The sequence below is a fragment of the Gobio gobio genome, assembly GCF_949357685.1.
Source record: "Gobio gobio genome assembly, chromosome: 11".
Lineage (NCBI taxonomy): Eukaryota > Metazoa > Chordata > Actinopteri > Cypriniformes > Gobionidae > Gobio > Gobio gobio.
Window position 1 is genome coordinate 779,730 of NC_137104.1, and position 12,067 is coordinate 791,796.

The following is a 12,067-nucleotide window of genomic DNA, read 5'->3' on the forward strand; positions in this document are numbered from 1 at the left end:
TTGGCACTCGAGCGGTTAATAAACAGAACTGCATGTGCGTCGCTTAACAGCTGTAGCCGGAGATACTATGTCGACATTGTCAGTAATCGAGCCGCCCGGTCCGAATATAAACCCTTATTGTAGGAGGACTGCAGGGATTCAGGAGAAGACAAACACAGTTGGGAAGACGGATTCATGATGTACTCGCTCATCGTGTGAATACTGAACAAAAAGTACAAAGTGTACCTTTCAGACATTATTTTAAGACTTGCAAATCAATCACTGTTATGCAGTAGAAAACAACCATTTTTATGAATCACATTAGAAAAAATTATCAAGAGGAAATAAAAGGATTAGCAAGACAAACATCACCCGAGCGGTTTAAAAACCATCAAAAAGGCCCAATAAACATGTGCAGCTCAGCCACTCAAGAACACTTTCATCAAGACGCTTATAATCCAGAAAAATGTGTGCATTGGAGTGAGACTACAATAATACAATAATAGTTGTTTCATATTATATAGCTGTATACAGTATATCAATCTTAAGGCCTTTGCACACTGAGCCTTCAAAAAATAAATTCGACCTCACGATATGTCAGTCACGCTTGCACACTGCCTCCGAAACTTTCGTCCGTCAAAAAAAAAATCGGAACAGGTTCGATTTTCTGCGTTTTTCGCATCCGTTTTCCTATCTACAGTGCTGATGCCCAACCTAAAATCGCCAGTGCTCCTCAGATGCATACAATTATATATACAAATATTATTGTATCAAAAATACTGCAATATCACAGCTATAATTATAGCACACCAACTCCCTGTAAACCGTGTGTGTGTGTGTGTACGCGCGGATCCTAGACATACTGCCTCTGCTCAGGATTGGAGATTGTCTTCTTTTTAATATGTGGCTCCAGTATCGCTAGCAAAGCATCAAACGGAGCCACTGACATTCAACTTTGAATCGGTCTGGATAATCCGCAGCTCCTCGATAAGGAGGTGGAAGACGGCATTTTGTGTTGTTTTGCGTTTTTTTTTCGTAACGCATTCATTAATACGCATCGGATTCAGTGTGCAAGGTCTCTGTGCGTGACGAATTTTTCGGATCACGAATACGAAAAAACGCATGCGAAAATTTCGGACTCAGTGTGCAAAGGCCTTTAAAATGAAGCTGGATGTCTTGATTCTTTCTGCAGTGGAATTTATATCAAAGCAGTGCATAGTATAAATCAGCTGAAATGTAAAAGTTATTTCGCATTCGGCTAATATCTTTATTGGAAATAATCCTCTTCTTGGCTTCTACACTCGAGCCGTTGTTGGTGTCTACACCTGTAAAGATTCATTCCCATTAGGCTAGTTCTGCTTGGTATGCGCGTTTTACGGCGTCTCCACCGGCTTCCCCCCCTGTCCGCCATTTCACCACCATATAGATGGATTTTGGCAAAATAAATAGTCTCCCAGTAATCTTCACAGCCCTTTTCATAAAGGACATAGATGTATTTGTTGTCCTCTGGAGAATTCCCCTTAAATGCTGTCATAGTCGAATAACCGCTTGGCCCCGCCCAGATCTGGACTGCCTTCTTTTCCCATGACGTCCCATTGAAAGACCAGCGAAGAGTTAGATTGACCCCTGTGCAAGAAAACAGAAATGAATGTTCCATGAAGATTTAACTAAGTAAGGCTTTGTGAGCTGCTCTCCTCACGGTCATGAGTGCTGGATGGGTTGGTGAAGAACATCACGCCTCGTTTCTGCAGGACACCGGCTGCAACGGCGGGGTCAATCAGCGTTTCGTCAAATGTCACCTCCTCTACAGGCAGAGACTCGCCTCCGTCCAAACTCCGCGCTATTATTCGACAGTGGCAGTGGTAGTGGTACTGGTTGCGTATATTGATGACTATGCTTCCGTCCTCTAGCTCCACTGGCTGTTGAGGCAGACGTAAGGGAGGGGAAAGTGTCAGGTCAACGGACAGCTGCTTCATATCAAGCCGACACTCTAAAACATGTTTTACAGAAAAACAATAGTGTACAGTACAGTAAAAACCTCTGGTTTACTGTAAGCCACATTACCATATACAGTGAAAAACACTGAATGATATCGATGCTGTCGGGCAGAAATCCTGCATGTCCAAATCAACTACTTTTCAGGAAATGGAGAAACACAATTTTTTTAAATAATTAAAAACTGATGTCAAAGTTGATATTGTGGCTTTATACACTCACCAAAAGGATTATTAGGAACACCATACCAATACTGTGTTTGACCCTCTTTCACCTTTAGAACTGCCTTAATTCTGCGTGGCATTGACTCAACAAGCTGCTGAAAGCATTCTTTAGAAATGTTGGCCCATATTGATAGGAGAGCATCTGCAGTTGATGGAGATTTGTGGGATGCACATCCAGGGCACGAAGCTCCCGTTCCACCACATCCCAAAGATGCTCTATTGGGTTGAGATCTGGAGACTGTGGGGCCATTTTAGTCCAGTGAACTCATTGTCATGTTCAAGAAACCAATTTGAAATGATTGGAGCTTTGTGACGGTGCATTATCCTGCTGGAAGTAGCCATCAGAGGATGGAGACATGGTGCTCATAAAGGGATGGACATGGGCAGAAACAATGCTCAGGTAGGCCGTGGCATTTAAACCATGCCCAATTGGCACTAAGGGGCCTAAAGTGTGCCAAGAAAACATCCCCCACACCATTACACCACCACCACCAGCCTGCACAGTGGGAACAAGGCATGATGGATCCATGTTCTCATTCTGTTTACGCCAAATTCTGACTCTACCATCTGAATGTCTCAACAGAAATCCAGACTCATCAGACCAGGCAACATTTTTCCAGTCTTCAACTGTCCAATTTTGGTGAGCTTGTGCAAATTGTCGCCTCTTTTTCCTATTTGTAGTGGAGATGAGTGGTACCCGGTGGGGTCTTCTGCTGTTGTAGCCCATCCGCCTCTAGGTTGTGTGTGTTGTGGCTTCACAAATGCTTTGCTGCAGACCTCGGTTGTATCGAGTGGTTATTTCAGTCAAAGTTGCTCTTCTATCAGCTTGAATCAGTCGGCCCATTCTCCTCTGACCTCGAGCATCAACAAGGCATTTTCGCCCACAGGACTGCCACATACTGGATGCTTTTCCCTTTTCACACCATTCTTTGTAAACCCTAGAAATCATTGTGTGTGAAAATCCCAGTAACTGAGCAGATTGTGAAATACTCGGCCCGTCTGGCACCAACAACCATGCCACGCTCAAAATAGCTTAAATCTCCTTTCTTTCCCATTCCGACATTCAGTGTGGAGTTCAGGAGATTGTCTTGACCAGGACCACACCCCTAAATGCATTGAAGCAACTGCCATGTGATTGGTTGATTAGATAATTGCATTCATGAGAAATTGAACAGGTGTTCCTAATAATCCTTTAGGTGAGTGTATATGGTTAGGCAAATATATTATTAACATCTGACCAAAATTAAGGTCAATTGGAGTTAGGATGTTTAAGGGCTATTTAAGAATGTGTGAATGTGTCAGAATAAACATGAAACGCACAAATTGCTGTCATCATAAGAGCTCGCTTTGATTGCACACACTGCTTAAAGGTGCAGTGTGTACTATTTATGAGGATCTATTGACAGAAATACAATATAATAACTATGTTTTCAGTGGAGTATAAAGACCGTACATAACGAACCGTTATGTTTTTATCATCTCAGAATGATCCGTTTCTATCTACACACACCATGGGTACAGTGAAGCCGCCATTTTTTGCCGCCATGTTTCTACAGTAGCCCTAAAGGGACAAAATGCTCTACAGAGCGCTAGCTACTCTCTGCACATCTTTTCACTTTGTCCTGTGAATACTCGTATTCAGATTACAGTTACTTTTATTGATTACATGTTGTTGGCACAATGGCAGTCAAATATTCATATTGTTCCTTTCTAAAAACGCCACTGGTCATGTGACGATCACTGAAAACTTAGACCCACACAGCAACTGATCACTGGATTTACAGAAATCATTGTGGAGGGTTTTCTCAACATTGCATATCTAATCAACTCCTGATTAACACATTACTTATAATTTGAATTATCATGTTTTTGAACCGTACATTAATGTCTTAACCCTAACAAATTCACATCATTTCATATTTACATGCAATTCCGGGATTCCCCAAATTTTTGGTCAGCTGAATATATTTTCTTTCTCTTTGTATTTTTATATCAATATGGTACAAGATTATTGTACTCAAATCAATGTGATAAACAAGTTAAGTAACCCAAAAGTAGTCTGATTATATTACCTTAAAAATGTAATGTAATGAATTATGTTACTAACCACAATATTTGTCATGCAATTTGGACACGGGTTAGAATGTGTGAGTAATCTACTCAGCTCTGCTAGCGAAGAGATCACTCCAATGGGAGGGGGGGGGATTCAAAGGGCCAGATTCAATGAAATACTTCAGTCCTACAGTATATTCATACAGTGTATTGAGATGAAGTTGTGTAATATTATACCTGACACTCATCTGGGGTGAAGTCCAGCTCTTTTTTAGGCTGGTTGTAAGGGATGCTCTTCAGAGCGGCTCCATTTCTCCAGGATTTCCCATTATCATCACTCAGGATACAGAAGACCCCATCACCATTAATGGAACCGTGGCCACACACCACCAAACGGCCCACATTGGGAGGATAACGTTTCTGTGAACACAGGCATATGATGAACTAAACATAGAAAAGCTCATGTTTTAAGTTAAGTTTTTCCGGCCTCCTTTATAAACCAATGCTTAACCACATACTGGGGGTGTCGCAATATACCAGTATTGGCGATAACCGCGATATTCAAAGCACGAAATACCGACATCGTGTTAATTTAGGGTGTGACAATATACCGGTATTGGCGATAACCACAATATTTAAAATGAATAGGACTCTTATGATAACATGACACGTAAATACTCCAGTGTCCCGAGTCCGACTGGAGGCCGTGCGTTATTGTTTTATCCTCACTATTACACACTGTTGCAGCCATACAAATAGTTCAGCTTTGTTTTTAATGTCAGTAGTTATATCTCGTTTCGTTTCTTTATTAAGTTAGAAAAATGTTTGGAGCATTTTTTGTTTGTTAAATTAAAATTTGTTTTTTAAAGTGCCGACAGTGAGTTAACCACATGTTTGATCACTTGTCTTGCTTATAATAAAATCCCCAGATATAAAACACTTCAAGCATCACAGTGTTAGTTTAAATGTTTACCACCGCAGTAAAAGGCCTTTTTGACACACTGAGGCTGATGCTGCTCGCAACGGCATTCGCAAACGAAACGGGCTATATCTAAATGAATGAAAAGAATGAAATAAAAAAAATAAAACATGCAGTTTGTCTCACCTTACACCTCTCCGCAAAATGAATATAAATCCAATCTTCAATTCCCGCGCTAGGCTATACAAATTTAACGAGTTCACGTCAACAAAAGCAAAAGATTCGAGCTGCGTTTTATTTATTCATCAGCTCATTTCAACATCAAAGACCGCAATATGAGAAATAGCGACCTAAGCTCTGGTAAGCTCATTTAGTCTCATTAGTTTTAATGAAGATGATTGTGTTTTTGAGCATCTGAGACATGGGCTACTTTCAGTTTCACTAGCGGCCATTTGCATGTTGGCTTAATTAGGGCTGGGCGATATATCGCATGACATTGTTAGGCGCATCTCATCAGTAAAGCCGGTTCCTTGATTAGTAGTAAATCGCCATCACCTGCTTTCAGATAGAGCGGCATTTACTACACAGAGCCGTAGTTCACTGACAAGCTGAGCCATATCGCATTAATTATCACGGATGTATCGCCTGCGATAATTAATGCGATATGGCTCAGCTTGTCAGTGAACTACGGCTCTGTGTAGTAAATGCCGCTCTATCTGAAAGCAGGTGATGGCGATTTACTACTAATCAAGGAACCGGCTTTACTGACGAGATGCGCCTAACAATGTCATGCGATATATCGCCCAGCCCTAGGCTTAATGCTGTAGTGATAGGCTAGCTACTCATTTGCGGTGATGCGTGTTGCATGTCATATATAGCCTATAACACGCTCTCACACGTTTATTTTTAACAATTTGCCAAGAGTAAAATGTATATATGTGGTTTAAACAGCCAGATGCATTCACACTTGTCCAATTTTGTCTGAAATGCGTCCCAGATCACCTTGATTGATTGATTTGTTTGAGTGATCGGATTTAAATCCGCCTCGAAAGAATTTCGGAAGACATTTACTCCTGTCTATCCACCTGTCACTCAAAGTGGCCACGCCCTTAATTATGCAGAACTTTAAGGCTTTATATAATGTAAACGAATGAGTTATGAGAACATCCCCCCCCCCCTCACAGTCGTCATGAAGGGCAAAATGAGCCGTACAGACCAAAAGCACAGTTTGTCCCAGACTGTAAACATGTGTTCTTCTGCTGTAAAGCATTTTAACATGAGCTCAATGAGATTCTGCTCCTTCTGGAGCCGCTCTCTAGTGGCCAGTCCATGAACTGCAGCTCAAGTCACTTCCGTATCGACTTCAGGAGAAACTGAAGGAGGAGCCGCTTGGCTCAGAGTTGATTTTTTCTTCTTCTTCAGGTGCTCAGAGCGCTACTACAAACACCTGCCGCACATCAGGCGGCTTAAATGCAAATAAACAGCTTTATCTGCCAACAGAAAACTATTTAAAAAGGCGCTTCTCACTGCAAAAAATGTGTTCTGTCTGATTGGGGCCTTATAATATAAGGTTATATTATAACCTGAGAAGTCATAACAGCATCATAAACAACAGGAAGTCATAAAATCATGTTTTTGTTTGAAGAAGGAACAGAAAGCAGGCACTGCTAAGCACACCTGAATACCAAAGCCAGGCCCCGGAGCAAAGCACTTGACCCTCAGCTCAATGGACAGGTTTCGTGGAGCACTCCAGGTCAACCCGTCATCCAGGCTCTGCACCATCATGATGCTGGCGTGATCGCAATGACGGAAGCCCAACAAGTAGATGAGCATCACAGCACCAGTTTTCTCATCCACAACCACAGAACCAAGATTCAGCCCATCTTCCAGATTATCATTGTCCAGTATGAATGTGATGGGAGACCAAGTGGCACCTGAGAAATACAAGAAAAGAGATTGGAATTGAACTTCATCTAAAGCAATAGCCATTTCAGGAGTGAGCCGGTGAATGTGGATGATCCACCTCTGTCTGTGGAGCGCCTCAGTGCGACAAACTTCGGCCCGTCGTCATTGTTAGACGTTTTCCTGGCCTCAGAGAACGCCAGCAGACTACCATGTGATGTGAAGGTTAGCAGAGGAATCCTGTAAGTGTAGACCTCAGCGTTTCCTCCGATCCATAGACACTTCTCCTCATACACCACTGGGTCAATCTGTGGGACGCATGGACAATTACAAAAATAAAACCGAGGGATGGAGAAATCATTTAAAAGTGATCTTTAAACTTTTTCACATGACAATCACATGACAAAACAACAAGTTTGGCGTCAACACATTTGAACAAAAGACCTTTTTCAGTAGCTATACACTCACCTAAAGGATAATTAGGAACACACACTAATACTGTGTTTGACCCCCTTTGGCCTTCAGAACTGCCTTAATTCTACGTGGCATTGACTCAACAAGCTGCTGAAAGCATTCTTTAGAAATGTTGGCCCATATTGATAGGAGAGCATCTGCAGTTGATGGAGATTTGTGGGATGCACATCCAGGGCACGAAGCTCCCGTTCCACCACATCCCAAAGATGCTCTATTGGGTTGAGATCTGGTGACTGTGGGGCCATTTTAGTCCAGTGAACTCATTGTCATGTTCAAGAAACCAGTTTGAAATGATTGGAGCTTTGTGACGGTGCATTATCCTGCTGGAAGTAGCCATCAGAGGATGGGGACATGGTGCTCATAAAGGGATGGACATGGGCAGAAACAATGCTCAGGTAGGCCTTGGCATTTAAACCATGCCCAATTGGCACTAAGGGGCCTAAAGTGTGCCAAGAAAACATCCCCCACACCATTACACCACCACCACCAGCCTGCACAGTGGGAACAAGGCATGATGGATCCATGTTCTCATTCTGTTTACGCCAAATTCTGACTCTACCATCTGAATGTCTCAACAGAAATCCAGACTCATCAGACCAGGCAACATTTTTCCAGTCTTCAACTGTCCAATTTTGGTGAGCTGGTGCAAATTGTCGCCTCTTTTTCCTATTTGTAGTGGAGATGAGTGGTACCCGGTGGGGTCTTCTGCTGTTGTAGCCCATCCGCCTCAAGGTTGTGTGTGTTGTGGCTTCACAAATGCTTTGCTGCAGACCTCGGTTGTAACGAGTGGTTATTTCAGTCAAAGTTGCTCTTCTATCAGCTTGAATCAGTCGGCCCATTCTCCTCTGACCTCTAGCATCAACAAGGCATTTTCTCCCACAGGACTGCCGCATACTGGATGCTTTTCCCTTTTCACACCATTCTTTGTAAACCCTAGAAATGGTTGTGTGTGAAAATCCCAGTAACTGAGCAGATTGTGAAATACTCAGACCGGCCCGTCTGGCACCAACAACCATGCCACGCTCAAAATAGCTTAAATCTCCTTTCTTTCCCATTCCGACATTCAGTGTGGAGTTCAGGAGATTGTCTTGACCAGGACCACACCCCTAAATGCATTGAAGCAACTGCCATGTGATTGGTTGATTAGATAATTGCATTAATGAGAAATTGAACAGGTGTTCCTAATAATCCTTTAGGTGAGAAAATAAACAAATAAAGCAAGCCCCTAAAATTGCACTACTTTACCAGTTCGTTCACAGTACCTCTGTAAAGATGTGTATGCAACAAATACACTTGGTTAATTTGGTAAATTAATGTAAACTGTATGTGACCGATTGTCTAAGGGCCGGATTAAGAATTCAGAGGCCCCTGGGCACAATGTCTTGTAGGGCTTTTTACCCAAACTCCATCATCAGAGACAGACTGGAGGAAAACCCCTCTGGAGAAACCATCAGTCCGTCAGTTCTCCTCTGGCCAATGGACACACAGTGTGCGATTATGAGTCAGGCAAACATTACAGGTCTGAGACGTGGCGAGCAGCTTTTTGCCAACAAAAACAGGCACTTAGAGCAAATATACAGCCCATTATCGGAAATGTAAAAAAAAACTGAACATAAAAACAAAAACAGAAAAAAGAAGGAATGTTTTCTTCTTCCACTCCCTTTGGCCCCAGCCCATAATGCCCATTGAATAATCCGGCCCTGTGTGGGACGTAAAATAACTTTTCCACAGATTTTGACTGCGATTAAGAAGCAAAAAGAAAGGAAGGATTTACTAGATCTGTATGAAAAACATAAATATAATGATTTTATTATAGTTTCATCATTAGGCCTTCAAAAACTGGGAGTTTGATCCACTCCACGTTGTGTTTCGACTCACGTATTGATCAGATTATTAAATCATGCTTTTTTAAAATCATCATCAATTTATTGTTTGTATCCTCCGCTGCCTTAACTTCTGTTATTCACGCTTTTATAACCTCCAGACTAGCAAAGCTACCCCTACTCTTAAATCCCAGTTTAAAACCATTCTCTATTCTCTACGCTCAGTAAATCGTTATTTTCCTCTCTACTTCTCTGCCTTCCACTTTCTCATTTGTATGTTATATGATTACTTAATTTTTTTAAATATAAATCTTTGATTCTATAACTTCTTATTTTAATAATCTGTAGTTATTTGTTGTCTCCATCTGCTTGTTTATTTGTAATAATAGCCAGGCTGACTTACCTTTGTGTGTCTATTGATTGCACTCTTTGTGAAGAGACCTGGGGTTCTTGAAAGCCACTATAAAAATAGACATATTATTATTATTATCATGAGTTATCTTAACTAGCACAGCACTCAAAACACTCATTTTCTATTTCTCTTTATGTAAGTTTCCTAGTAGCCTAACATAAAATGCCAGTAAAGTATAGTGACAGGTATTTACCCGAGACTCGTCCGCACGCGCACAGGAAAGCAATGCAATCCCAGACACAATCACAAATTGTCCAATAAACTCCATTGAAACGATAAAGGCAGAGACCAGTGCAGAAGTGCAGTTGTGTCGACATGTGTTAACTCTGGACTGCCCACATCCAGGGGGATTCCGAGGCAGATCTCGACTCCTCTTGAAGGAGTTTTTTACACTACTCTACATTGATGCACAAACGCGGATATGTTGGTTGGTCCAAAGTCTATTAAATTAGTCTTATAAACTCAATGATTTAGCTTAAATTGTGAAAGTCGTGACGTGCTGTTGCTATAGTAACGAACGCAGCATCCTCGCGCATCTGATTGACTCATGAGCCGCGCGCTCTTATTTCAGTGTTGTTATTAATATTGTGGTTATTTCCATGGGAGCAGTTACAGTAAACTCTGTCATTTAACTGAACTGTGCACGTGCAGTATTTTAGACATGCCATGCAATAAATGCACTGGGATGACGTGCTTTCATAAGCGCTTTTACTGCAGTACAATGGGCATCCATGATTACAATTGAAAATCAAGCAGAGTTATTAACATGTATCTTTATTTCGCAAATAAAGCTTCAGGGAAGGATAGGCTACTTTCTACATCCTTAATCCTGTGGTCACTCAGTGAGGAAGCGATTCCGACAATTTCGTAACGGAACATCCCTTCTCACACCCTTCCGCTTTATCCATACAGTCATATGATTGTCACTCGGGGTTGCCAGCTCTGCATGATAAAACCAGCCCAAATGCTAAACGAAATCACTTCAACCATTGGACTAAAACAAACAACCCATGGCAACAAAGTGAACCAATTCCGTGGAAAAACCGCGGACGTGTTGGCAACACTGCGAGCGAGTCCCAACCCTATCCCCCATAAATGCTATGAAATTAATGCAACCACCTCTGTGAACCATAACATGGTCAGAAGCAGATTTTCTTTAGTAAACCCGGAGTTTCTCTAGGTCTTCTCCCGCTTTTTAAAGCACAAGCGGTGTTTAAATCGTTCATTTATTCACGCTGCACTAATGCTTTTCTTGCTGAGCATATTTTTTTTGTCTCATTTCAAGTATATATGTGGACCACAAAACCAGTCATAAGGTTTTTTTTTCATTTAATTTCGATGTATAGATCATCTGAAAGCTGAATAAATAATCTCTCCATTGTTTGTTAGGACAATATTTGAAAATCTGGAATCTGAGGGTGCAAAAATCGAAATATTGAGAAAAATAAAAATTGTCCAGATGAAGTCCTTAGCAACGAATATCACTACTAATAATACATTTATGATATATTTACAGTAGGACATTTACAAAAGATCTTCTTATGAACATGATCTTAAAGGGTTAGTTCACCCAAAAATGTAAATTGTGTGATTAATGACTGAGCCTCATGTGGTTGGACACCCGTCAGACCTCCGTTCATCTTCAGACACAAATGAAGATATTTTAGTGTAAATCTGATGCTCTGAAAGGCCTCCATTGGCTCAACTTTACACTCTCAAGACCCTTAAAAGACACTAAAGACTAAAGTTACAAAGTCCATCTCACTACAGCGGCTCTACAATAACTTTATGAAGACGAGAATAGTTTCTGTGCGCAAAAAAACCCTAAATAACGACTTATATAGTGATGACGATTTCAAAACACGGCCTCATGAAGCTTCGAAGCGTTATGAATCAGTGAGTCGATTCAGCGGTTCAGAGCGTTATGAATCAGTGAGTCGTTTCAGCGGTTCAGAGCGTTATGAATCAGTGAGTCGATTCATGATTCGGATTGCGTGTCAAACTGCTGAAATTTGGCGATTCAAACCGCTGATTCGACTCACTGATTCATAACGCTCTGAACCGCTGAATCGACTCACTGATTCATAACGTTCTGAAGCTTCATGATGCCGTGTTTTGAAATCGTCATCACTATATAAGTTGTTATTTAGGGGGTTTTTTTGCGCACAGAAACTATTCTCGTCTTCATAAAGTTATTGTAGAGCCGCTGTAGTGAGATGGACTTTGTAACTTTAGTCTTTAGTGTCTTTTAAGGGTCTTGAGAGTGTAAAGTTGAGCCAATGGAGGC

The 12,067-nt window shown here is 41.4% G+C and overlaps 1 protein-coding gene across 1 annotated transcript in view; it reads right to left on the reverse strand.

Moving 5' to 3' along the window:
- The window catches only part of LOC307133650 (sialidase-1-like), a 10,520-nt gene extending 398 nt beyond the window's left edge, over window positions 1-10,122 (reverse strand). Inside the window, exons 1-7 of the mRNA XM_079828809.1 lie at window positions 9,974-10,122; window positions 9,772-9,828; window positions 7,193-7,379; window positions 6,847-7,103; window positions 4,488-4,670; window positions 1,679-1,898; window positions 1-1,605 (exon numbers count right to left, since the gene is read on the reverse strand). The exon at window positions 1-1,605 is cut by the window's left edge and continues 398 nt beyond it. Of these exons, the coding sequence (XP_079684935.1) occupies window positions 1,247-1,605; window positions 1,679-1,898; window positions 4,488-4,670; window positions 6,847-7,103; window positions 7,193-7,379; window positions 9,772-9,828; window positions 9,974-10,048 (1,338 nt within the window). The 5' untranslated portion in view covers window positions 10,049-10,122 and the 3' untranslated portion in view covers window positions 1-1,246. The remainder of the gene's footprint in view (window positions 1,606-1,678; window positions 1,899-4,487; window positions 4,671-6,846; window positions 7,104-7,192; window positions 7,380-9,771; window positions 9,829-9,973) is intronic.
- Window positions 10,123-12,067: the final 1,945 nt, after the last annotated feature.